Raw genomic sequence first — 27,602 nt, forward strand, 5'->3', positions numbered from 1 at the left:
CTCCGAGGGCAGTGTGTGCACGCATGTGTGCGTGTGTGCTATGTGTGTGTGCCTGTAAGTGTGTGTGTGTGTGTGTGTGTGTGTGCGTATGTGTGTGTGCTTGTATGTGTGTGCCTATATGTGTATGTGTGCCTGTGTGTGCATGTGCCTGTATGTGTGTGTGTACATGTGTGCTTGTGTGTGCACGCATGTGCCTCTGTGTGTGTATGTGTGTGCGTGCGCGCGTGTGCCTCTGTGTGTGTGAGACAATAAGGAAGAGGTCGTGAATTTGAGGAGTGTGGGGGAGGGGAGAAGGGTGGAAATGATGTAAATGTGGTAACTTACGTTTTTTTTTAAAAGACGGAGGCAAAACAAAGTAAAGTTGCTCAGACTCATAGATCCAGCACCCAGAAGACCCAGATGTGCTCGGTGTACCCCAAATCTTTCAGTAACCGAAAGCTGAGCTCCGTAAGCATGTCACGCTACCATTAGTCCTGTACTCACAGCAGGGCCACAGGTTTTAGCAGCTTGATCACAATAAGGAAGATTCAGACCCTCCCAGAAGTCAAATCCTTGCGACGAAGGCTTTGCTCCTTGGGAAGGGTCTGAAGAAAGGCAGCAGGCTCTTGCTGTGAGGGAGGTGGGAGGGAGGGTCTGAAAATCAGACCACTAGGGACATACTCCTGTGGCTAGTGAGAACCACCAGCAGGCAGCTCCTTGCAGCTGGTTTCTCCCAGTGGGCGGGGCCTCCGGTTCCAGGCAATGAGAGCAGCATGACATGAGAGTGCCACCCTTCCCTCTGGGCTGGAAGCCTGCAGCCCCCAGAACTTTCCTTTTACGGATTCTGTAGATTCCTGGCTGTTTCTGGGGTCAGAGAGACCCTGCCTAGGCTGTGGTTCTTAATCTTTCTAGCAAATTCCCTGTGATGTTTGCACCTCCCGCCTCCTGGATGACACTGGGCATTTCCTTCAACTTTTGTGAACCCCAGTTTCCCTATGTGTAAAACCGAAGGAGTGACACCCACCTCTAAGGATGCCAACAGGACACCCTACACAGTGTTGGACACAGCAGGTGACTGACTTTGGACTGACTTTGAACCCTTACCATTGCTTCAAGAATTTCCTGTGCTTGCTTCCAAGAAGCCTGTCATCCGAGTTTCATCTGGCTTTAGAGGAAGCCGCCTGCACACCCTCCCTGTTGGTTCTGCCTGAAGTATCTGTTTAACTGCAAACCCACCTTCTGGGCATAGGAGAGCTGGTTGTAGGTGGCTATGGATGCGGCTTCCTTGGCACAGGCCTCTTTGGCTTTGTCAAAGGTCAGTTTGTACTGGCCCAGTGGGGAGCGTAGGTGGAACACGCCGACCGTAGAGTCTAGAAGAGGAGAGAGATTATGAAGTCAACCCACTTGGCTGTCAGGGATTGAAGCAAAAGACTTAGACAGATTTCCAAGGTGGAGGTCAACTGTAGCCCAGGCTGCTCTGGGAAGCCACTTCTCCCAACTGTAGCCCTGGGTACCCTGGGATGCCACTTCCCCTCCAAGTTATGTTGCAGCACATCATTTGGAATAATCATCCTTTAAAAAAAGAAAGAAATATTCATTCTTTTTTAGTTATAAAAATAGGCTAGAGAGATGGCTTAGCAGTTAAGAGAACTGGCTGCTCTTTGAGGGCAGTGCCCACACGGGGGCTGTGGTCCATCAGGAGGTGTATCTGATGCTCCCCCGCAACTCCCTCCATCATCAGTGTGCAGAACAGCTAACAGGTGGATGCAATAAGAGCTTCTGTGGGCGGATAAACAAATGTAGCATATCCATGCAGCGGGGCAGCCGCCACCCAGGAAGCACTAGAGATTCTGAAAGATGCTACAACACAGCACTCACTAACTAACTAACTAACTAACTAACTAACTAACTAACTAACCTTGGTACATTACACTGGGTAATGTAAGCCACAAAAAGCCAGCCACTCTGTGAGTCAGCTGTCTGAGAAACCTAGAACAGGCAGATTCATGTGGAGAAAGAACAGGAGAGAGACCGCCACGGGACCGAGGGAGGGAGGATGAGAAGTTGACTATTTAGTGGACGAGCCTCAGTTGGAATTATGGAAATGCACTATAAATGGATCGTTTGCCCAGCAGAGTACATGTATTTAAAATTGTACACTTAAAACAGTCAAAAGAGCAACATTTTATGATATATATATATGTGTGTGTGTGTGTGTGTGTGTGTGTGTCTATATATTACATATACCTTGTTATAAAATCTTTTAAAAACAGTGAGAGGTTGGACGTAATAGTACATGCTTTAATCCCAGGAGGCAGAGGCAGTTAGATTTCTGTGCATTTGAGGTCAGCCTGGTCTATGTAGAAAGTTCCAGCCTCCTCTCCGCCACTCTCCCCCTCCCCCCGCCACTCTCTCAAAAAAGAAAGAAAGTTCCAGGTCAGGTGGGACTACATAATGAAACTCTGTCTCAAACCAAACCAAAATAAAACAAAAACAAAAAACAGCAAACAAAAATAAATAAATCCCCCTCCCTGTTTTTTCTGGATAAAGAGGAGAACTATATCTGGGTGAGCTGAGAGAGAGATTTTCTAGAGATGTACATACAGTAGAGGCTTGGGACTCCAGTGGAGACCCAACAAATGCCTGAATTGGGTCAAACCCAGAGAAGATGGGGGAGAAAATGGACAAGGAGAGGAGCATTCTGGGTTAGGGGAGACAACCCAGGTAGTTGCCACTGTTCCGTGTGTGTGCAGTGCCTACAGCGGCCAGAAGAGGGCGCTGGATCCTCTGGGACCAGATCCAAACAGAAACTCTTGTTGCCCCTACCTATCTGTTAACTGTTCTACACGTTGACGACGGGGCATCAGAAAGCTGTGGGCATGCAGATACCTAAGATTTCTGAGCCCATCCGTACAACTTTCTTCTCTCTATTGCATTGTTATCATAGCTGCAGAGACATGGGGTGAGATTTTGTCCTCTGTTTTACCATGTTTTCCCCTTATCTTACTCGTTTACATTTCTCCGATATATTGGGTCTCTTCTTGAAGTAACAGTAGTCTGTGTCTTCCGTGCCCCTCTATTTTGTTTGCTTATACTTCCTCTGCCTTACTTTGGAAGGGATTTGGTGCAGGGTTTGGTGCAGGACGAGTGTTAAATCAATAGTTGTTACTTTGAGTTATGGGGAAAAAAAAGAAAAAGAACAACAAAAGCCCCTCTAAGTCGACCATGCCTATAAGACAGCCAGACACCCAGAGATCTCCAGTCATCATGGACAGGACACATTGCATGTATCTCGAGTAACACTGGAAAGAGAGGTCCCTCTCTGCTCTGACTCTGGGGGCTCTTTGTGGTTTTCCTCTGGAGGGTTTCCACACGCCCTACCTGCTGGGCCTCTGTACTGCGGCCCTTTTACTTTCTTGTGTGAGTTTATTACACACCATTCACCTCATCCTCAGAAGCACCTGCAATGCACGTCAGGACTGTTTGAGGCACAAAATTGCTGCCGAAGTGACAGCCTCTTCTTTGTTGCTGACTACCATAACCTGTGCTTCCCAGACTCAATTCCAGCCACTGGTGGTGAGGGTTGCTAAGCAACATGGGAAAGGAAAACCCTGGGAAGGTCCTTTGAGCCTCTCTAGCTCTAGCCTTCAAGGCCAACTGTGCTGATGCTCCGCTCTCACCGGGTCTGGAGAACGCATGGATCCTTTAGTTGCTGTTTTATGTTGTTTTATCTTTCTTTTCTCCCCTGCACACAGCCCTCGCCCAAGCCCAAAGAGAAAGGTGCTTCAGGCCACCGACCCTCGAAGTGAAGGTCCGCACAGGTGGCATCTGGGTGACACTGCCCATTGTCCTGTAAGCAGCGGTCCATGGGCAGCTCTTCAGGCTCACAGTCCACTCCGTCCCCCACGTAGTGACTCTTACACGTACACTTGCGCTTGCCCTGTGGAAAGAGGGCAGGAGAAACTGAAATGGCCTATGACCCCAAAGTACCAGAGGGCGCCCCTCATCCGGCACAGGAGCAGTTCGGAAAGATCACATGGTAGGGCCCTGTGCTAGCTGAATAAAAGTTGCCTCGCTCTTGAGCAGGGCTCAAGGTGAGAGGCTGCCACCCTTCTCAGCATAAACGTTACTTTCTCAGAGAGCCCTTCCCTCCACAGCACCTTGCAGGAAGCACAACTCTTGACTGCCATTCCAACACAAGGACGTGATCTCTGCTCGTGGCCTTTCTTGCTCTGTGCCAGGGTTGGCCATTGATTTCTGTACTAAGTGCCACCCATTTTCTCTACTTGCACATATGCTCCTGGAACGCAGGGATCCTGTCTGTCTGTCTCTCCCCTGCCCTCATATCCCTGGCACCTGCTACAGCCCATAATTGTTGCTTGGTGACCACTGGTCCAATCGGAGAGTGTCCTCATTTAATCTTATAGACCTGGTGATGTCTCTGTTATTAGACTCGCGTCACGTGAGGAAACTGGGGTTTGGAGACATCAAGGGGTCTTACTCCAGCCACACAACATACACATTCAGAGCTAAGTCTCAAAGGTTGCTTGACTCTAAATCTCTGTTTGTAGCTGGCAACAGGCATCGTGTCCCACCAGTTCTCTTAACAACAACAACAATGACAACAAATGGGGCACTGACTCCATTCCCAAAAGCCTTAAGGATACGTCACTTTGTTTTTCAAGACAAGAGTTTTTCTGTGTAGTCTCTACTGTCCTGGACTCACTCTGTAGACCAGGCTGGCCTCAAACTCATAGAGACCCACCTGCCTCCCAAGTGCTCGGATTAAAGGCGTGTGCTACCACCGCCCGGTCAAGGTGTCCCTTTTACGCCAGTTGTAATCAACTTTTTTTTTTCTTTTGACGAACTCTAGATGTGGAGTCAGGACAGATGTAAAGGGACGCTGGGAAGGCAGCACTCTCTGTGGCCTGTCAGCTTCCCTCAGGGTGAGCGAGCATCTCATGTAGCTGCAGTGGGAGTTAAGCGACGCGGGTAGAGCCCTACTGACTAAACAATAGACCTTCTGTGGATTTCACCAACCCTGACTCTAATATCCCTTTCTGCTGAGGATACAAAATCGCATCAACAGTGACTTTTACTAGAAACACACCAAGGTGGGAAGATAGTGTAGCAGAGTCCGGAAGGGAAGTGGGTGGGGGGGAGGGGGAAAGGGGGGGGAGGGGGGGGGAGGGGGGAGGGCAGGGAAGATAGTGTAGCAGAGTCCGGAAGGGAAGTGTGTGTGTGGGGGGTGGAGGGCAGGGAGCGGAGGACACCAAGGGGCTTGCTATTCCAAGGGTCCCCAGGGACCTGGGACTTACCGGGCCAGTCATCCTGCAGGTAGCATGCTCGTGACATCCCCCGTTGACACCATCTGTGCAGGGGTCTATCTCTGTGCAGCTGTAGCCGTCCCCCCTGTAGCCCTTCCTGCAGCTGCAGGAGACTCGCGTGTCATTCTGGGAGCACTTGGCGACCTTCGCACAGCCTCCGTTGTTCTGCTTGCAGAAATCCGCGACTGCAAGAGAGAGGGCAGAGGGCGCCACGTGCCACGGTCTGGGGCCATCAGTCAGCCTTTTACAGTGAGTGGCACTGGCGGCGGGGGGGGGGGGGGGATGACAAGCCCGCACAGGTCCATGTCTTTGGTATCCCCAGCCTGTGTGGGCTCTCTGCTAGCTTGTCTAGGATTCATGGCACGCTTACGATACCCTGACAGGCTTGTCACATACTCACAGGATGGCTTTGATAACAATTTTCAGAATGAGTTGGGGTTTTTGATGTTAGGGGTTCCCCCCGCCCCCAGTGTCTTGGTTAACTTGACCACAGGCCAGAATCATTTGAGGCTCTGCTCAGTTGAGGGTCTGCTCAGATCCAGATCTGACTGACGTGTGGCCATGTCTGTGATAAATTGTCTTGATTGAGGATTAACATAGGAGGGTGCACCTTAGCCCACTGTGGGTGGCACCATCCTTAGGCAGGTGGGTCTGGACTGACTATAAGCCTACGTGCGAGTGAGCCAGTAGCTTTCCCTCCACAGTTTCTGCAGTCCCACTTGAGTTCCTGTTCTGATTTCCTTTGCTGATGGACTGTGGCCTCAAAATGCGTGCTAGGTCAATTCTTTTCTCTCCAAGCTGTTTTTAGTCAGAGTGTTTTAACATGGCAACAGAAAAAGCAAACACACACACACAATGTTCTCTCTCTCTCTCTCTCTCTCTCTCTCTCTCTCTCTCTCTGTGTGTGTGTGTGTGTGTGTGTGTGTGTGTGTGTGTGTGTGTGTGTGTGTAGGTATAAGGTTAGTACAATAAGGGACACCTTGTGAGACAGACATCTCTAATCCTGCTCTACAAGATCACTCTCAGAGTGCTTGACTGACTTGACATAGCTAAAAAAGATAGAGTGGGCATACGTCCCAGAGGCAGGGCTGGGACTTAAACCCAGCTTGGTTTGGCATCACTGTGCTGTGTTTGCTCTTAGGGACTTTGTTTTCATAATCTCCAAATTTCAGCTCAATATTAGTCTATCTGGTGTTGAACTTATTTTTATAAAACAGTGGGTGTTTCTCTTAGCTTACCTCTTAACCCAGCTATCACACAGATAATTGAGACTCTTTTATAATACAAGGCTTCACAACACAGTATGAGCAGTTTAAGTCTGTTCTTAACCCTCTATGTTATTTTGTCTTACTCTCAGCAAACATCCCAGTGATACTTGCACTTTGTAGCTTTCCTCAGCTCTGGCTCCTTCCTCCTGATCTGCCTTGGACCTCTACCCATGGCTGAACCCCGTGGCTGAGTCCCCTACTTCCTCTTCTAACTCTTCCTCCCCTGGCTGGCAGGAAGTCCCACCCTAGTCTCTCCCTTGCTCATCGATTGGCTGTAAGCTGCTTTATTGACATACTAGGGGGACAATTGGGGAGCAGAGTTTATGCAACATTTAGACAGGAAATCAGAATTTAAACCACACAATAACCCTCTGCCTACAATTTGGAGCTGTAGGAGCATCTGGCAAGCCATGTTATTTCTTTTGCCTGCTTGGTGTTGCTCAATCCCGTTGAGACCCTGAGCTCTTAAACATGGGGGCCAAGAGCCTCCTCGAGGACAGCAGGGTAGAGTGAGGGAGCTGAGCCTTTGTTGGCATTCTTGAGACCTGCTTCTGCCTTGCAGGAGGCTGCAAAAGGGTAGGCATGGGCACATCTATTTTTTGTAAAGCACATTTCTCTGTTCTAGTCTTTACTCATAGAAAACTTCAGAAAACACACAAGGCTGAACCGGCCCATCATTCCCTGCTTCTTTTTCCGTTGTAAACAGAGCTGTAGGTGGAATGTGTTATGGCTTGTTTAGCAAGATGGTGGCATTGTAATGAGTGCCAGACAGCGGGACAGGAGACGATCTGACTTTTAGCAACTTTTAGGTCGTGTTATCAAAGGGATGGAGGATTGTTTTTTTTTTTCCCTTCTTCATCATACAGTCTAGGTCTGTTGGCTCTGAAGACCTCCCTTCAAACTGTTATGCAAGACAGAATAAACGTTTACTTCATTTGTGCACCTTTAAACTTTAGCTTCTGTGTGCCAAGCACACATCTAAACCACCGTGGACCACTGGTGCTGATGCTGGGAGTAACTCAGTGGTAGAGTGCTTGCCTAGGGTTCATTCTCACTGAGGGACGGAGCAATGCGGGACAGAGGAGATGTAGTCGTCAGCCTTAACTTTTTCATCTTAATGCTGTAATCAGCTTCTGAATTTCTGAAGCAAGACTGATTGCTTATTGAGTTAAAAAAAATACTAAAGGCCAGGTGGTGGTGTGTATGCCTTTAATCTTAGCACTTGTGAGGCAGAGGCAGGTGGATCTCTGTGAGTTCGAGGCCAGCCTGGTCTACAAAGTGAGTTCCAGTCCAGCTAGGTCTACACGGAGGAACCCTGTCTTGGAAAACCAAAACTATAAAATACAGGGCATCTTTACTTTGCAAAGCAATGTAAAAAATTTAAAGCCATGCTTGGGAGGTAGGCAGGGCAACTGTGAGCAAACAGAGTCCTAAAGAGTATGAGCACTGTTGCAGAGGCCCAAGGAGAAGGCACAAGTGTCAGGGTGGAGCCCAGCCACTGTGGCCGCACCCTACTCCTCACCTGTGCCTGCTGCTGCCTTCCAAGTAAGTAAGCCAAAGGGACTCACCTGTGCACGTGATCCCATCGCCTTCGTAATTCAAGTTACACACACACGTGTTGTTCTCCATACAGGTGGCATGCACAGAACAAGGAGGTGTGCACACTGGAAGGACAGCTGCAAAGAAAGGGGCCTCCTGTCACACTGCGCCCTCCTGTCACACTACCCTCCTGTCACACTGCACCCTCCTGTCACACTGCGCCCTCCTGTCACACTACCCTCCTGTCACACTACCCTCCTGTCACACTGCGCCCTCCTGTCACACTGTGCCCTCCTGTCACACTACCCTCCTGTCACACTGCGCCCTCCTGTCACACTGTGCCCTCCTGTCACACTACCCTCCTGTCACACTGCGCCCTCCTGTCACACTGCGCCCTCCTGTCACACTGCGCCCTCCTGTCACACTGCGCCCTCCTGTCACACTGCGCCCTCCTGTCACACTGCGCCCTCCTGTCACACTACCCTCCTGTCACACTGCGCCCTCCTGTCACACTGCGCCCTCCTGTCACACTGCGCCCTCCTGTCACACTGCGCCCCACTGGGCAGAGTCAGCCTCGCCTATGCAGTTTTCTCAAGACTCTTTTCGGATGCTTTGTAAATGGCAGAAAGATGGGGCGATTGCTAAGGAGCCTCCCAGGTGGAGATTCTGAGCTGTGTCTGTAAAGCAGTTCAGATTATAATGCATTATAATGCACAGGTTGCCTTAATGGCAACTATTTAAAACTTTATCCTGCTAAGCTTGCAAGCAGGGATGAGCCTGGCCAATCGACTCTTTTGCCCTAAGGAACATGGGATGGCAGGCAGAAAGGTTAAACTGGAGAGGAATTTCACTGTCTTCCAAGGGCACCGCTGAGGCGGGGAGAAGTCTGGCCCTTTGGTGATCAGGTGGGGCTGTGTTGAGCACAGGCAGCCTGAAGCAGAGAGGTATTTTAGGTGGGTAGGCAGGGATGGAAGCAAAGCCAACCATCTTGGGGCTGCTGAAGGCCATGTGAGAGCCTTGTGATGCCCTTCTGACCTCAGGGAGGAGGAAATGTCATTGGTTTAGGCAGAAGAATTTGGCCTTCCCATCTTAGAACAGACTTTGGGGCTCTGAAAACAGGAAAGCATGGATCAAGATTATGATGGTGACAATAACCACAGCAGTACGGAAGCAACTGCGCTCGATACTGCAGATACGAATACTTAACTTCAGTCATCCCTGCGGAGTGTGCAGTAGCTATGCCTTTCTACAGATGAGCGAGGTGAGGGTGGGCTGTCCAAGGCCATTCGTGCAGTGAGAAGCAGGATCAGGGACCATGTCCTGACCTCAGGACTGCAAAGACCAAGCTGTCCTGACACCATCTGATTCTGTCATCATGCATTCTCACTGCATGACTTTTAGATTTGAGTAAAATCTCTTCACCAAGTTTTCTTCTGACCCACCTACCTCCAGAGGTCCAGGCTACAGTTCAAATGACTTTTTATAGATGGAAGTGGGAACACCTACACTGGTTACAGATGGAAGTGGGAACACCTACACTGGTTACAGATGGAAGTGGGAACACCTACACTGTTTACAGATGGAAGTGGGAACACCTACACTGTTTACAGGTGGAAGTGGGAACACCTACACTGTTTACAGGTGGAAGTGGGAACACCTACACTGGTTACAGATGGAAGTGGGAACACCTACACTGGTTACAGATGGAAGTGGGAACACCTACACTGGTTACAGATGGAAGTGGGAACACCTACACTGGTTACAGATGGAAGTGGGAACACCTACACTGTTTACAGGTGGAAGTGAGAACACCTACACTGTTTACAGGTGGAAGTGGGAACACCTACACTGGTTACAGATGGAAGTGGGAACACCTACACTGGTTACAGGTGGAAGTGGGAACACCTACACTGTTTACAGGTGGAAGTGGGAACACCTACACTGTTTACAGGTGGAAGTGGGAACACCTACACTGTTTACAGGTGGAAGTGAGAACACCTACACTGTTTACAGGTGGAAGTGAGAACACCTACACTGTTTACAGGTGGAAGTGGGAACACCTACACTGTTTACAGGTGGAAGTGGGAATACCCACATTGTTTACAGATAGAAGTGGGAACACCCACACTGTTTACAGATAGAAGTGGGAACACCCACACTGTCATTTTCTCAGCTATCATTCAGATTCCCTCCCTCACTTGCCCTCCCACAATAGGGTCCCCTGTAGACAACGGCTGCCAGTGGCTGGCCATTTCTCCAACAGACCTGTGTGAGTGTCACAGAAGCGGCCTGTCCACCCTGTTTCACAAAAGCACTGTCCGGAGCCTGTGATCCCCTCGTCGCACTGTCCATGTTCTGAGCAGCCACAGGCTGTAACAGAAATCAGAGTGCTCAGTAATTAGTGACCAGCAGCCGACGTCTAGTCAGCCCTATTTACTGCCTGCCTGCTGTTGGGCATTGTCAGTGTGGGGGCCACCAGGATTCTACCACAGGATTCATTTATTTCCCTCAAAATTCTAAAGACTGTTTTCATTGGGCATACAGAGGCCTAAACAGCTTCTGAGCGTGTTGTGATAGTAAGTGTCACAAAGGCTGTGCTGTAGAAGTAGGGTGCCATGGGGCACGTCACAGAGCAGATGGGGGTGGCAACCTCACTGGGTACTTTTTGCTTCAGAAATCTATTTAAAAAGGAAATTTAAAATCATACACCAGTCTTGCTGCTCAGCATTTCAGTATGGCTACGCCAGCTCAAGTCACCCCAGCCTCCATGGCTGCCTCAGCCTCCCTGTCGGTGGCCCTGTCTTTACAATGCCAATGTGTACTCCACAGGGCTGGTACAGCGATCCCTTTTAATCTGGCCACAGCAGTTCTCTGCTCCAAACCTTCCACTGGCTGCTGGTCTAGAATTTTCTATGTGCTCTGGCTCCTGGTGACACTCACGTTTCATCTCTTTCCCTTCCCTTCCCTTCCCTTCCCTTCCCTTCCCTTCCCTTCCCTTCCCTTCCCTTCCCTTCCCTACTCTTGCTGTTTCTGGCCGGCCAGCCCCACCCGACCTCTACATCTGTGCACTTCCTTCATTCGGGAAAGCCACTTTGACTTGCCCTCCTGACAGAGGCCGTTGAAATGGTAAGAAACTGAAAAGAAAACTTCAGTCCCTCCTCACAGACTCCCGGTGCTCAGTGGCCCTGTGTGGTGAGGGAAGACGTCTCGAGCCTTGCTGCATGTTGTGTCTGCCTACTCCCGCTACTCCTGCGAGCTCAGATCCTCTGTGTGGGAGCCTTTTGTTCAGCTCTGTTACCCGCCTACACCTACACAGCTTTTGCAACTCTTTTCATCTCTCTACACTCCTCGTCCCTATGCCTCCATAACCGCTGTATCCCTAAAACCATTCCAAGCTGGCAAGTGCATCACTCCGTCTCTTCCCACCTTAGTTTCTTCATCAACATCAACTCCTACCTCAAAGGTTGTGTTAAGGACTGAATGGAAAACTATGTGTGCCTGGCACATAGTAGGCACTTGATAAATGCCCATGGCCACCATGTGTGTGCAGCATGACTCAGTGGGTGGGTATGGCTCAGTCACAGGTTCCCGGGTGGCTTCAGGGACTGCAAGTTTCAGTCGTAGAAGTGAGGCAGGTGGCAGGAGAACACTAAAGTGACTACTCCCAGGCCAAGTGGCTGGAGCAGACGAGGACAGGGAACACATAGCGGGCAAACAGGCTAACACAGGCAAGCGGCCCCTTACGCTGACAGTCCGGCCCAAATCTGCCAGGCCAGCAGAGCTCGCAGGCTGTCCCGCTGAAACCTGTGTGGCATTGGCACTGTCCTGTGATTGAGTAATCACTATGGCAGATGCCCCGGTTATTACATGGCGTGTCTGGTCCTCCAGGGCAGGCTGGAAGAAAAATGAAAGAGCAGTGAACACACGGTCTCCCCAGACCAGGGCGGCTCAGCATGGCTGTTAACACACTGTCAGTTCCCACAACCACTCAGTGCTCCTGGGCGTTCAGTGCACGTACAGGGCGAGACACTGGCAAATGAGACCCGAGTAGCATGAGTCTGACCTCATCTGCCTTGGCACGGGCTGAACTGGATGCTGTAAGTGCGGTCAGGAGACCCAAGTGTGAGGAGGCCTGGGCCAAGTAAAGAACATACTCTGAGCTTTAGTTCTTTGTAGCTTTGACTGATGGTGGTGAGGACAATAAGAGCTTGCTAGCCTGACCTATACGACACTGTTACCAAGAACATCTGATGGCGTATTCTCAGAATAGTTTGTTTTTATTTATTTGACAAAGTCTTATGTATCCAAGGCTGGCCTTGAACTTGCTATGCAGCCAAGGGTTTAACTTGGACGTTTGATCCTCCTGCCTTCACCTCCTGAGTGCTGGGGTTACAAGTGTCTGCCCCCTACACCTTGCATGCTGTGCTGGGAATCAAACCTAGCACCTCGTACATCTGAGACAAGAATTCTGCCAATGGAGCTACAGCCCTAACCTCTGAGAGCGTCTTAAAGATCCGTAGGGATAGATAAATGTCGAGGTTTCCATTGCTTTTTTTTTTAGCAGTGCTCCACATTTAGTGATGGAGGCTGAGAGCTGGGCCACTAGATTCAAGCATGTTCTTATAGGCCAATGGTTCTCAATCTGTGACTTCTCCATCCTTTTCAGGGGGTCGCATGACCCTTTCATAGGGATCAAACATCAGACATTTCTGCAAATCAGACACTTACATTATGTTTCATAACAGTAGCAAAAGCACAGTTACAAAGTAGCAACAAAATCACTTTATGGTTGGGGGGCAGTCACCGTAACACAAGGGACTTTATTAAAGGGCTGCAGCCTTAGGATGGTTGAGAACCACGGCTCTAGAGCATCAATAGACACGGCAGGGAGAACATCACGGCTTCTGTGGTCAGGGACCTGGGGCTTGCTTCTTAAGTTTCCCTGGCAGCAGGGCTGCTCTCAAGGCATCCAACAGATTGCCCGCCTAGAGGAAAGCCCAGCAGGTGGCGTGTGCTTTGTAGGCCTGTGTTAAGTGTTGCTGCTCATGTATTAGTCACTGCGAGTTGTACATCCCCTGTAGGTGTGGACTTAAAGAAAATCATGGCCCACTACTCTGATAGAATCGCCAAGGCACTGAAATAGACGTGCTTCCCAACATTCCGGCGAACATTGAATAGAATCAACACTAAATAATACGGCATGCATTTTAAAGCACCTGTGTCAGGGGGGGGGGCGGGGGAGGGAGATGTCTGTATTCTAATTTGATTAAAATTATTATGTATTAGTATTTCTGCAGACCTGGAAATTAAGCCCAGGGCATTATACATGCCGACCACATGCTCTACTAAGGAACCATATCCTAAGCCTTCTGTTTGTTTTGAGACTGGGTCGAGGCTGCCCAGGCTGTCCTTGCATGTCCTTACTCTGTAGTTCAGGCAGGCCCCGAATTCGTGGCCACCTTGCCTCAGCCTCCTGACTAGCTGAGATTACAAGCCTGTGCTTCTGGCCCAGCCGTGGTCTGAGTTTAACCACGAAAGTAGATGTTCAGTAGGAGCTCAGTAAAACACAAGCTATGAAGATGGCGGGAGAGACAGACACACACTTGTTCACAGAGCTGGGCTGAGGCCTGGGAGTCATGAGGGTGGCCTTTCCCCACACGCTTAGAACTTGGTTACTTTTAAAAGCACAGTCTGCCCACACCCCTCTAGAATGGCAAGAAGAAGAAGAAGAAGAAGAAGAAGAAGAAGAAGAAGAAGAAGAAGAAGAAGGGGAAGAAGAAGAAGAAGAAGAAGAAGAAGAAGAAGAAGAAGAAGAAGAAGAAGAAGAAGAAGAAGAAGAAGAAGAAGAGGTGCCCTCACGCTGACAGTGTGGCAGGAAGTAACCCTTGCAGCATCTGTTGACCGGGAACACCAGGGTGCACAGCTCCTGGCAGCCATCCAGTTTCTTCCTGTAGAGTGACGAGATGTATACACACTTCTGTGTCACACCCTGGAGGGAGAGAGGGGACTCTGTGGCTTCCTTCCTCCACTGGGGCTGGGCTGCTGAGGCTCCAGCACCTGCCTAGTGGAGGGTCTTGGCACTGCCCAAGTTAATGATGGGATTTTTTTCTCTTCTTTTTTTTTTAATCTTTTAAAATTTTATTTATTTATTTTTTATTTTATGAGCATTGGTGTTGTGCCTGCATGCATGTCTGTGTGAGGGTGTCAGATCTTGGAGTTACAGACACTTGTGAGCTGCCATGTGGGTGCTGGGAGTTGAACCTGGGTCCTTTGGAAGAGCAGTCAGTGCTCTTAACCGCCGAGCCATCTCTCCAGCCCTTTCAAGGCAGGCCAAGAGTGAAGGGAGAGGGGCAGAACAGGGGCCCTGAACAGAATTTCCCATTGTTCCACGGAATGACTGCTTGGAGATGGCACGGACAGAGGCACAGTCCCATCCCATCCGTCCTCAGCAAGGAAGGGGTGAGGGGAGATCCACTTTGCATGAGGGACATGCACGTGTGCGCGTGTGCGTGCATGCATGTGTGTATGTGTGTGTGTATATGCATACATGTGTGTGTATTCATCCATGTGCGTGTGTGCATGTGTGTGTGCATATGCATACATATGTGTGTATTCATCCATGTGTGTGTGTGCATGTGTGTATGCATACGTGTGTGTATTTATGCATGCATATGTGTGTGCATGCGTGCGTATATGTGTGCGTGTGTGCGTGTGTGTGTGTGTGTGTGTTTGTGTGTGTGTGTATTCGTGCATGTGTGTACATGTGTAAGGAAAAGGATGATGTAGGTGTTTCCCTCAGCTGCTTTCCATCTTATGTTCTGAAACTGGGTCTCCCCGTGAATCTGGAGCTCGTTCACTCACTGGCTGAACAGTGAGTCCTCATGATCTTCCTTTCCTCAGTCCCAGTGCAGGCACCGGCTGATGCCTCTGGACTTTTGTGTGGGTGCTGCGGGCCTGAACTCAGGTCCTCAGGCTTGTTCAGCAAGCACTGTATTAACGGAGCCTTTTCCACAGCCGTGAAGACCTGTTTTTGTAGACACTTAACTCTTGTGTGTGCTGAGGACTAAACTCGTGCAGGCTGACTGTAAGTAAGCTTTACCACCGGGTCGCAGCCCCAGTTCTTGACTCTAAGATAAGTAATAAAAATACTTCCTGAGCACTTACTCTGTGCCAGTGACTCAGATGTACCTCTGCTTGAAGTTGTGTGTTTTCCTAATTTATATACAGGGAATATTATCTCACTTTTTTCTGTAGAGGCAGCGTTGGCAGCTCCTGTAATTTGCAGACTACGAGAGTCTGTCCTTATACCCATGGACTCCAAGACTGGTGGCCTTAGCTCCCACTCCGTGGCTTCCTAGTGTTTATTCCTAGCATTGCTTTTCACCAGCCATGTAGCCTTGGCCTGAGAGCCTTCTTTCTCTGAAATTTATTCCTCCTCATATATACACCCCCCAGCACACGACAGCTCATAATAGCCACTATTTTTTATAATGATAGTATTTTTCTACTCTTCTAGGTATTTGTAATCCCATGAATTTTCAAGGTAGTTCCTAAAAGATGGGCAGTAAACTGACAGGCAGCCTGGGTTGAGAACACACTTCTCACTACATGAAACATACTCACACACCCCTACCCATGTACACACACCCCTACCCATGTACACACACCCCTACCCATGTACACACACACACATACCAATGTACACACACTCATACCCATGTACACACACCCCTACCCATGTGCACAATCCATACCAATGTACACACATTCATACCAATGTACACACACCCTTACTCATATTCACACACCCCTACCCATGTGCACACACCCCTACCCATGTGCACACACCCCTACCCAGGTGCACACACACACATACCAATGTACACACACTCATACCCATGTACACACACCCCTACCCATGTGCACAATCCATACCAATGTACACACATTCATACCAATGTACACACACCCTTACTCATATTCACACACCCCTACCCATGTGCACACACCCCTACCCATGTGCACACACCCCTATCCAGGTACACACACACACATACCAATGTACACACACCCCTACCCATGTACACACACCCCTACCCATATACACACAACCCTACCCATGCGCACACACACATACCAATGTAAACATACTCCTACCCATGTACACATATCGATGTCCATGTACACACACTCCTACCCATGCACACACACCCCTACCCATGTATACACACCCGTACCCATGTTACACACACCCCTACCCATGCACACATACCCCATCCCATGTACCCACACCCCTACCATGTACACACACCTATACCCATGTACACATACCCTCACCCAAAAAAATGAGGTCTGAAAACGAAACACACCGTCTATGGCCATACCACCCCGAAAGAGTCTGCTCTAGTATGAAAATGCAACATCCCCATTGCCCTTTAAATGTCATGATTCATAATTACCTTTGGTTTGCTCCATCGTGGGCATCTGGGAGTACTGTCACAGCTCCCACAGTCTGCCTAGTATGCAATATGAGAAACTTTAATATCAAGAATATTGGCAATCACAAGGACATGTCCCCGTAAGATCTTAATCCCGGGCTGGGGAAATAGTTCTGTGTGACAAGACCGCGAGGGCCTGAGTTCAATTCCCAGAAATCACATACAAAGCCAGGCTTGATGGTGCCTGCTGGCTGTCCCTGGACAGCAGCCTAGCTGACTCAGTGAACCCTAGGTCCCAGGGAGAGACCTTGTCTCAAAAACAAAACAAAACAAAAAACAAAAAACCGCAAGGTGGATGGCTTCTGGGGAATGGAACCTAGGGCTGTCCTCTGGCTTCTACACACACACTTCACTTTGCCCTGGAGAATTCTGAAGGTCTGCCTTGGATGCCCATTTGAAAGCAGTCCCCTCAGGTTCAGAGCTGAGGCTCGGCCGTATGGTGTGGGCATGCTGTATAGCAGCGGGGAGTGTGGGTACAGACACTTTCATTTTAAGTTAGCTGTGAGACTTTTGACCCGTCACCGACACATCCAGACTTCAGTTTTCATGAGCTATAGCACGGGGACAAAACTTCTTGCTGCCATTTGACCTTTGGGGACTTGGCAAGAGAAACTACTTAGCTGGGAAAGGGCATATCAGTACATTTTAGAATTGTGGGATATTTACTAAACTGTCTCAGAGATGCCAGATATTGACAGTGAGCAGGGACAGGCTCTGCTGTGTAGCCACGTCACCTCAGTTCCCAAGTCTACACGGTGGAGTTGGCAGTAGCCACCGTCACGATTGGGTCGCTGTGAAGTCAGATCAGCACTGGGCGGGGCAGCTCAAGGCTGGCGTTCATCCAGCGGCGCTGGCTGGATGAGCAAAGGCGAATAGGGCCTGCTACACAGGTTCACTCAGTGTTGCAGACTGAATGAACCGGGAAACTGAATGGAGGCAAGTAGGGCATATGTCATGCATCATACACATCAGGATGAACCAGTTTTGTTAATTGCCAAGTGTGCCAGTTATATATGATGCAATGTGGCAGGAATAAAAACAAAACAAAACAAAACAACCAAAAACCAAACCAAACCAAACCAAACCAAAACAACAAACAAACAAACAAACAAAAAACCCCGTTTGCCAGTTGAGTAAATGGACAGATGGATTTGAAAATGATGGCCCAATATAAGGCTGACATTTGGTACCCAAGCACTATTTCCTTAGGGATGAAGGGATCATTGGTGGGTGGTGGCTAAGCAGGAATATTCAAGGCCTGCCACTGGCTAAGCAGATGCTAGCTGATTCTGAGTTTGAAGAATGCCATCTATTGGTCCTTAGGTATCTCGAGACCTGGTCTCGCCCTTCCTTGGGGTCCAGCTGGATCACCAGGGTGGGTCTCTGGTCCAAGGATCTTTCACTATTTTGGTGACTTTAGGACTGACCGTAACACTGATGTTAGTAAAAGTGTCACATCGGGCACCCAGGGTGGGATTTGTTAGAAAGCAGTCGATGCCATAGGCCATGCCCACGTCAAACAAGAGCCCCCGCTGTATGATCCTGCACATTTGTCCATTCAGAAAGAGCTCACCCTGGAAGAGAAGAGAGAGGCAGAGACAGAGAGAGATCAACAGTCTCTTCCAAACTTATCTTCTCCCCACAGCCTACAAGACTTAGAAAGAACTAAAACAAACAAACAAACAAACAAACACATAGGGGGTTTCCTGCACCTGTCATGAGGGCCTGGAATTCCAGGGTGTATCAGATGTGTCATAGGCACCTCTGAAGGCAGTGACGGAAAAACAGCTTGCTGATAATGTAAAACAAAGCAAAACAAAACATAACCCCCCCAAACACACCCCAAGACACCTGAATGCCTCTCAAAATGGGAACAGTTGGCTTTCATGTCGCCTGGTCACTGTCACCCCCACGACACTTACGATGTCACTGCCAGTTCCACACTTGACACTCAGGTCTGAACCTTGCAGGGTCTTCCAGGTAGCATACCTGGAGAGGTCTGAAGCTAAAACCTGAGGGAGACAGGAAGCCGTGTTAATACCTACATTGAGGCCGAAGGGCCAGAGGGGCTTTGCCAGCAAACTAAGTTCAAGTGGAAGATTCCCTGTGTGTTATAATAACTCAAGCTAAAGCAACAGTGGATATGATCAAAGGCCAGGCGTGACTGACTTCCTAGGAGCTGGGCATGCCTTCTGGCGGGACAGTCTGTGCTTGGGTATCCTGGAAGAGGCTATCTGGGTACATGGAGCCCATGAAAGGGTGAGCAGGGCTAGCTGGGAAGTGGCCAGGGCATCTTTATGGCCTGGAACATGCTCCTTTAAAAGTTACAGAAGCCAGTCGCGGTGGCGCAAACCTTTAATCCCAACCTTCAGGAGGCAGAGGCAGACAGACCTCTCAGTTCAAAGCTAGCCTAGTCTTGTCTAGTTAGCGAGTTCCAAAGTATTGAGAACTGCATAGCGAGACCCTGTTTCAATAACATAATATACAAAGTAACAAAATGACATTAAAAACCTTGACCCCAAGGGCCTTAGAATATGACCTTATTCGGAAGCAAGGTCTCTGCAAATAGACTTAACAGTTAGGCAAGATGAAATAATCCTGGAACAGGGTGGGCTCTTGATACAATATAAATGATGTCCTTAGAAGAAGAAGAAGAAGAAGAAGAAGAAGAAGAAGAAGAAGAAGAAGAAGAAGAAGAAGAAGAAGAAGAGGAGGAGAATACCACAGGGAAAGGCTGTGGGAGGATGGAGGCAGTTTGCATGGATGCACCTGCATGTCAAGGAATGCCAGAGAGTGCCAGAAATGACCAGCAGCCAGGGAGACTCAGGGAACAGTCTTCTTCAGAGCCCCTCGAGGACATGACCTTTGCTACTTCGATGGCAGCAATCTAGCCTCTACTGCTGTGAGGCAATGACTCTCTGCAGTTCCAAGGCACCTAGACTGTGGTAATTGGTTATGCAGACCTAGGAAGTCGCCTGGACACTATGAGTGAACTGAAGTCAGGGCACTGGCATGTTGGAGTGGATAGCCTCATCTCCATGTGACAGGAGTCTTCACGGAAGACTCAGAGTGACTGCCATGTCCCCTATGTGATCCGGCTTCTCCTGGCCAGCCTGACTAGTTCACGGGGCTGATGGCTGATTGCATTAAGATGAACCAGTCATTTGTTTAGGGATGTTGGAAGGGGGCAGAGACTGCATGGAAAAGCTTGGTATGGGTGTGTGTGTGTGGGCTTTGTCAGCTGCCATTCTGCCATGTGAAGTGGGAAAGTGAAAATGAAGCATACAGTCCAGGAAGGGGAGGGGTGCTCTTGGGTACGGGATGCTGGTCCAACCAAGCACGGCGGTCAGGGCAGAGGGGGCAGAAGGGGTGAAGCTTCTCACGGAGGCATGGTGACACATGGTCGACTGTGGGTCGTGGGGCCTCAGGGCTAGATCATATCTTTCTCTGGGACATTTAAAAGCACACCTCGGAATCCCGGATCACGTGGAACTTGAGGTGCTCTTTCAGCTTGTCCTTGTTGTCTTGACTGAACAGGAAGTCCTGTTGCTCCTGGGGCAGGGCTTGGAAGGCTTTGTCCGTGGGCCAGAAGAGAGTGACTGGGATGTGGATGTGGTCAGTGATGACACTCAGCAAGCCCATGTCCTGAAACACAGGGTGCCACCCTCTGGCTGATGTGCACACACGCTGTGCAATGTAAGGCCCCCGCAATGACATGTGGGCAAAGGGCCTCTCTGAGCCCATCTCTTCATGACCTGTACTGTGTGCCTTGTCAGGATTCCTGAAAGTTCCAGAGGGATAAAGCCAGAAGATAGAGCACTGCACCCCAACCATTCTGACCCCCATTTCCTTAGAAGGCAAACGAGAAAGTCAAACGTCAAGCTTTTGTAGTGGGAAAGTACATTTCAATGAATATCTTAATTTTGATCCCACTTCTGTTCAACTATTTTAACTTCTCTTTTTTTATTATGATTAATTTATTCATATTACCTCTCAATGGTTATCCCCTCCCTTGCATCCTCCCATTCCTCCCTCCCATTTTCCCCTTACTCCCCTTCCCTATGACTGTGACTGAGGGGGACCTCCTCCCCCTGTATATGCTCATAGGGTATCAAGTCTCTTCTTGGTAGCCTGCTATCCTTCCGCTCAGTGCCACCAGGTCTCCCCACTCAGTGGAGTGGTCAAATATGAGGCACCAGAGCACGTGTGAAAGTCAGTCCCCACTCTCCACTCAACTGTGGAGAATGTCCTGTCCATTGGCTAGATCTGGGTAGGGGTTTAAAGTTTTACGGCCTGTATTGTCCTTGGCTGGTGCCGTAGTTTGAGCGGGACCCCTGGGGCCCAGATCTGCCTATCATAATTTTCTTCTTGTAGGTTTCTAGGATCCTCTGGATCCTTCAACTTTGCCATTCTTTAACTTCTCAAGACTAGTTTTTTTTTCACATTTCATTAAAAAATACCATGTACAATATTGATGCATGCATGTTTGCTTATAAAGTTTCTAGATAAAATGTACTCCAAAGAAATGTCAAGACGAATAGGAGAAATCTTTTTGAGCCTTATGTGGTACGGGACTGTCACATACATTGATTTTTTTTTTCCGTGTGAAGGAGGTTTTAACGATCTACTTTGGTCTAAAATGGTTTGTCCAACCAGACCCTGTGGAACAGGTACAAGGTGACTGCAGAGTTTTGTGGTGGCTAGGTGGACAAAGGTTACTGATTTGTGACATCTTTGGATAGTCTCATCTAAAAAGGATTTATTACACTTATTATTATTATTATTTATTTATATTTACTGGAGGCTGAGTGCAGAGGTCAGAGGGTAGCTTGTAGGAGCTGGTTCTTTCCTCCTGTCACGACAGTCCTTGGGATTTTCAGTTTGAACATGTGGGAATCCCCATTTCCAACCAGCTCCCCAGAGAATCTGAGACACAGATCTTCTATGGAATTGAGGACCTACAGAGTGTGCTTTGCGGGGAACCAAAGTTCTTGGAGCTCTTTGGGGGACTGGTCAGTGTGGGGTGCCTCTGGCAGATACAAGCACAAGCAAACCTAAGAAATCAGAGTTTCATGTGGGCCATACCCAACTCCTCTTCCCCCCTAGTGTTTTACCTGTATTAACTTGCTGAATCTGGTGTATCCATGGTTTACTGCCACTGTAGTGAGATTCTGCTGCAAAGATAAGGACAGAAAACATTTCTCTCATCTCTCACCCGTGCCCAGTCATTTGACATTGTGACACGACATGGCTATCTACAAAGTTCATACCTAAGAGTTGTGCAGGCACCACAGCTTCCCTGACTGGAAGATGGCTCCTTCCTGAGGTGGCTACTCTCACTCAAGAGCCAGAGATACAGAAACAAATCTAATATCCTAAGTAAGTTTGGTTACTTCGTGTTGGGCCACTTTTTTTTTTATTGCTATCTTGGGACGAATCTGTCAGTTGAACCTGCCTCCTTTGGGCAGTTTGCCAGGTACTTTAACACAACCCAACTGCGTACAACGGTAACACAGCAGGGGCTAGCCAATGGCTCATCAGCACTCAAAGAAGCTGGTTTTTATTTTTATTTTTTTAATTCTGCCCATGATTTTCTGCATTACAGAGTCTGAGAGGCTAGACGTAACGTCTTCCCGACGCCCTTGCAGCTAGAAGCCCACAAGCAATGCAGGGTCAAACAAATATGAGCACCATGGAGATTTTTTTTTTTGGTGGAAAGGAAGAACATAAAGTAGAGCTAAGCATGGATGCTAGTCTCCTGGAACACAATGGTGCGGAGGCGAGGAGGTTAGACTTTAGCGCCCTGGGAGGCTAAAGGGCTGCAGTCTGAGGAGCTGTAACAGTCAGAATGGTCCTCATGTCAAGATTTTCTAGTTTGCTTTGTCTTCACGTGTACAGCATTGAAATTAGACTACGGCCTCCAAAAATATTTATTCATATACATAATATCTCAAGAAACTCCTCTTTGTAAGTGAGGTTTAGTGGATTCTGACACCTGCAACAAAGGAGAGTGGCCAATACTAACAACTAAAACAAAGTGAACTGGGCCTGGAGGCTGAGGCCTGTAATCTTACCTACTTTGGAGTCTGAGGCAGGAGAATGAAAAGGAAAGAAAAGAAAAGAAAAATTTGAGGTCTATCTGGGCTGCAGAAGTGACTTTAACACGACCCTAAGCAAATTAGTAAGACCCTGTCACAAAATAGAAAATGAAAAAAAAAAAAGGCTAATTTTGTAGTTCAGGAGGAAGGTACTTGCCTACCATACAAAGCTCTAGGTTCAACCCCCAGTACCACAGAAAGAAATACATAAGAGAATAAATGAATAAATAGTTAAAATTGTTCTGTGTGTTAGGAAGGAATTTTATTCCCAGTGTAGTTTTTGTGCTAATTATCCACTTTCCCTCCCCTCCCCCCTCCCCTCCCCTCCCCTCCCCTCCCCTCCCCTCCATCCCCTCCCCCTCCCTCCCCTCCCTTCCCTTCCTTCTCCAAATCTATATAAGACAACTTTCCCTTGTGGGCACTAAAGAAAAACTCATAAACATTTATTTATAAAACACTTTGTTAGGAGACAGGGTTTCACTATATTGGCAAGGTTGGCATGTGACTCCTGGGCGCACACAACCCTTGTACTTGAACCTGCTGAGTGTGTGGGCTGCAGCACATACTGCTGCCCCTGGCTAAAAGCCACATCCTGATTTTAAGGCAACCTTTGCTGACTTATGTATCATAGGCTTGTAGCGACAGGATTACAATGCTTCAAAGTGATGCCTCCAGCCAGATCTGAGCGGATGACACAGACAGCAGGTGCTGGAGGGTGACAGTGGGTTACCTACCAGAACATTGCCTGAGGCATCTTTGGGGGTGATAATCAAGTTTTTGGGAGACAGCAGTTTGTCTATGATGTGGATGACTCCGTTGGTGCAGATGATGTCACTGGACAGGACCTTTGCCTTATCGTTGATATACACGGTGTCCTGAAGACAAATGAAACTGAGATATGAACACAGAGAGACTGCACAGCGTGCTTCTCCACAGAACTAACGCTTCTCAGATGTGCCCAATCATCAGGGGCGGAGCTTGAAGGTCCATGGGACTTAAGCACATTATTTATTAAGACCCTAAAAGGAAATTAACGACGAGAGTGCAGTCTTCACCCGTGCTGCTATCAGCAGGTAATATATAATCAGCCAGTCTGGCTGGTTGCTTATTTCAACACAATTCTGAACACGCATACAGTAAACAGCTCACAGTTGGCTTCTCGATAGCGTGTCCTCAACATCACCCTCCACACCATCTGTGCTGTCGGGAGCTGCCTTGCCTCTGAGTCGGAATTCCAACTCAGCTGCTTTTTTGCAGATGTGACTTTGGACAAGCTTCTTTTGCCTCTTTGAGCTCAGCCTCTGTGTTTGGAAATTGGGGACAAGGATGGTCTTCATATCCCGAGGCTGCTGGACCAACCAAACCAGTGCACGTGAAATCCTTAGCACACTGTTCTACACACAGTAAAAACAGCTCAGTGGGGTCGCAGCCGTCACTCCGGGGAAGGGAAGCCAGATGCCTGTAGGATGAGGACAGCACCTTCCTGAGGCAGCTGCTCTTACCTGAGAGACAGAAATGGAAATTGGCTCGCCTTGGAGGGTCGTGGCATTCTTGGTCACTTTTAGGTTTTCCAGCAGCAGCTGTTGGCAGGCGACCACATGGTACCGAAGAACCTGAGGCATGAGGCCTTGCTGAGCCCATTGTGCAATCTGGAAGAGAGGACAGGTGGGGATGGAGGAGGAGGAGGAGGAGGAGGAGGAGGAGGAGGAGGAGGAGGTGGGGGTCGCTCTCCCATCCTCTGAGAAGCTAGTGACAGGCTTGGTTTGTGTTGGTGACCCAGGGAGAGTCTGGTCAGGGAAGGGGGTGAGAATCCCAGGTGAGAGATGCCTCAGGGGGCCTCTCCTACCCAGCCTGTCACAGCACTGCTTGAAGGATGCTGGTGTCCTACAGTGCTCCTCGGAAAAGAATTTTCTTGGGAAGCATGTTAGGAGAGAGCATGGGAGGGCCCCTCCTAGAGAGGACTGGAAGATAATATGACATTTTTCTACTTGGACTCAAGATACAAAGAAGGGGCCAGAAAGATGGCTCAGTAGTTAAGGGCACTGGCTGCTCTTCCAGAGGACTCAGGTTCAATCCCCAGCACCTACATGGCAGCTCACAACTGTCTATAAATCCAATTCTAGGGAATCTGGCCTCCCCACGCAGATACACATGCAGGCAAAACACCAAAGCACATAAAAATAAGTGAGCCTTGAGAGAAAAAAAAATAAAAATTCAGATCTGAAAATGCAGCATATTTAAAAAAAAGTTACAAAGAATACAATTCTGAAATCACTGTAATAAAAAGCCCATGAAACATCGTTTCACTCCATTGAGGCTTTAAGTTAAAATAGACAAAGGTCAAATGATTAAATGATTTTAAATATTATTCTTTTGTCTTTGCTTTGCTGGTACCCAAAACATGCACAGAGAGAGAGAGAGAGAGAGAGAGAGAGAGAGAGAGAGAGAGAGAGAGAGAGAGAGAGGGCAGTGTGCTTGGTGGCTAAGAACAAGTCCTTTCTCCAATATCTCCCAGCAATGGGTCTCGGGCAAAGTTACTTCTCTCAGTATTCTCCTCTGTAAAATGGGGATAACACTTTGCTTCAGGTCTGACAGGAGAATAAAGCGGATACATGCAGGCCAGGCCCCGTTCTGAGTGCAGTTATCAATGCAGACGCTAGTTGTCTGTATTTATAGGCAACGTGGCACAGGGCACAGTGACCTACAGGGCAGAAAGTCTCTAAGTCCCGCAAATCAAGAATTCACTTACATTCCTTTAATTCAGCATCTGCTTGGCCCAATTTTATTTTCTTTTGTCTACAGGGAGTTGGATCCCCTTGACTACTTGTAACTTCTCCAATTTCCTACTCTGGTTAGGCATGCCTTTAGAAAGTCTCTGACCAGTGGCACCCCAACAAAAGCTTCACACAGGTGAGCAGCCTCTTCCGTTGCTGGTCTGCTCTACCTGAGCCCAGATCTCTTATCCACAAACATCCCCATGGTGGCTTCTGAGATCACGCCTTTCCCCAAGCCCTCCCCAGCCCCCAGCCTCGTGCTCACTTTGGGCTCGTTATTGAAGGAGTTGGATGAAGGCGCGAACACCGTGAAGGGGCCAGGTCCAGCCAGCTCTCGGACAGCGTGCTTCTGCGGGAAGGGAGGTGGGGCCACATGGCTTTCTTTCACAGACACAGATCGAGGCTCAAAGAGATGCCAGAGTTAGTGTTTCTGTCTCAGGCTCAGAGTAAATCCAGAATCTATGATGTCAAAATTATGGGGTTTTTTTCTCCTAATTAAAAAATTAACATGTGGCTATTTGATGAATGATTTTGAAAGCAGACTCCCAAGAAGATAACAGCTCCCCTGTAGCCCCCATCAAAGATGACTCCTGCCTCTCCTCTCCACGTGCTGGCTACACTCACACGACTGTAACAGGCAAGATGACTCGCTTAACTGTCTAGCTGTCTTCTTGGCGTCCTAAGATGGCAAGGCTGCTAGGGCGTTTGCTTCTAGTCTCTCCTGTCTCATTCTTCGGTGCATCTGGGATTTATGTGGCTGGTTCCCAGAAGGTCAGATGCTCTCACCTAACTAGCCTTCCCATTGAGAGTCAATCTTGACTGTCGACTTCATCGGGTTAAAGGACCGCCCAGGAGGTCGGGAGTGCCTGATAGGCGGTCGGGAGTGCCTGAGACACGGGTTTTCTCAGACAGGGGAGAGACTCTGAGGTCTGACTTAGTAAGCAGGTTACTTCCTCCAGGCACTCAGGCTGTGCAGGAGGTAAAAGATGGGAGGTGGGGACTGGTTGAGCAAGGGAGCTTCCCTGGGAGGTGTATCTTGCCCTGCTTCTTCCGGTAAGCCGAGCCCGTGTTCTCTGCTTCCTGTGCGCCAGGACAAAAGCTCCTCTGCTGCATGTTCCTGGTGCTATGGCGTTCTGCCTCACAATGGCCCAGAAGCATAGAGCCTGCAAACACTTTCCTCCCTCGGGCTGTTTCTGTCAGTACCGTAACAGCTATGAAAAAGCCGCCCATACACCCACGAAAGTCTCTTTCTCCGCTGCTGTGACAGGCACTTTCATCCACAGCCGCAGTCACTTAACCATGGGATCTGTTCTGAGACAAGCGTTCTTAGGCCACCTTGCTATTGTGTGAACGTCCCACCCCTCGGTGACTCACACAGATCGAGCCCTCCTTCACTTTCCCTATTGTATTTTTACTGTACCCTTTCAATGTTTAGATGTGACCAGCGTCACAAATGTCAACCTGTGTGATTATACCTGAGGCATGAGAGACGGGGTTCTCAGATGGCCAACAACTGGGCTGGTGCCATAAATCCTAGTTCCAGACATCTTTCTGCCCTCCAAGACTTCAGAAGCTATAGCTTTATCTAGTATCTTGCTGGCAACATGGCATGTTGATGTACGCATGCATACATTCATACACATGTACACACATATAGTTAAATATACATATACAAACACACACACACACACACACACACACACACACACACACACACACACAGACACACACAGACACACACTCTGGTGGTGGAAGGAATCCAGGGCCTGGCACATGCTTCAGAAGTAGAAACACACTTTTTTACCTGTAACTGGAAGAAATACTGGGAGGTTGCTGGGTACTTAGGAAGTTCCTGCCAACAAGAAGAGAAAAATGTCATTACTTCGACTGTGAATTGCACAGGGAGGGTTTGTCTGCTGGAAAGCCACATGATGGTTTCCTTCTAGCCTCACAGAAAAGCTTGTAGTTGATGCTAAGAATGACCTAGTGATATGTTGACTCTCAGCTTCTTTCTGGAATCTCCAATTTACAAAAGAAAGATCCAGCCACCTCACCACCACCCTTCCCTACCCCCGCCAAAGCAGTTACAAGCATTTCAAATGGAGCTCAAATCTTTATA

General features: G+C 48.7%; 1 protein-coding gene across 2 annotated transcripts in view; it reads right to left on the bottom strand.

Moving 5' to 3' along the window:
* STAB2 (stabilin 2) overlaps positions 1 to 27,602 on the bottom strand; it is a 177,363-nt gene that overhangs the window by 12,551 nt on the left and 137,210 nt on the right. The window contains exons 46-61 of one of the 2 annotated variants that reach the window (XM_084794364.1): positions 27,288 to 27,335; positions 25,749 to 25,832; positions 24,212 to 24,358; positions 23,444 to 23,584; positions 21,726 to 21,782; positions 20,080 to 20,256; positions 18,534 to 18,623; positions 18,039 to 18,185; positions 16,573 to 16,629; positions 13,973 to 14,102; positions 11,858 to 12,007; positions 10,379 to 10,483; positions 8,143 to 8,250; positions 5,298 to 5,491; positions 3,778 to 3,919; positions 1,216 to 1,349 (exon numbers count right to left, since the gene is read on the bottom strand). In XM_084794364.1, coding sequence (XP_084650490.1) covers positions 1,216 to 1,349; positions 3,778 to 3,919; positions 5,298 to 5,491; positions 8,143 to 8,250; positions 10,379 to 10,483; positions 11,858 to 12,007; positions 13,973 to 14,102; positions 16,573 to 16,629; positions 18,039 to 18,185; positions 18,534 to 18,623; positions 20,080 to 20,256; positions 21,726 to 21,782; positions 23,444 to 23,584; positions 24,212 to 24,358; positions 25,749 to 25,832; positions 27,288 to 27,335 — 1,911 coding nt within the window. Of the gene's footprint in view, positions 1 to 1,215; positions 1,350 to 3,777; positions 3,920 to 5,297; positions 5,492 to 8,142; positions 8,251 to 10,378; positions 10,484 to 11,857; positions 12,008 to 13,972; positions 14,103 to 16,572; positions 16,630 to 18,038; positions 18,186 to 18,533; positions 18,624 to 20,079; positions 20,257 to 21,725; positions 21,786 to 23,443; positions 23,585 to 24,211; positions 24,359 to 25,748; positions 25,833 to 27,287; positions 27,336 to 27,602 lie in introns of both variants that reach the window. The other variant, XM_084794363.1, reaches the window with a different exon arrangement.

The sequence above is a fragment of the Acomys minous genome (assembly GCF_964271855.1).
Source record: "Acomys minous genome assembly, chromosome: 9".
NCBI lineage: Eukaryota > Metazoa > Chordata > Mammalia > Rodentia > Muridae > Acomys > Acomys minous.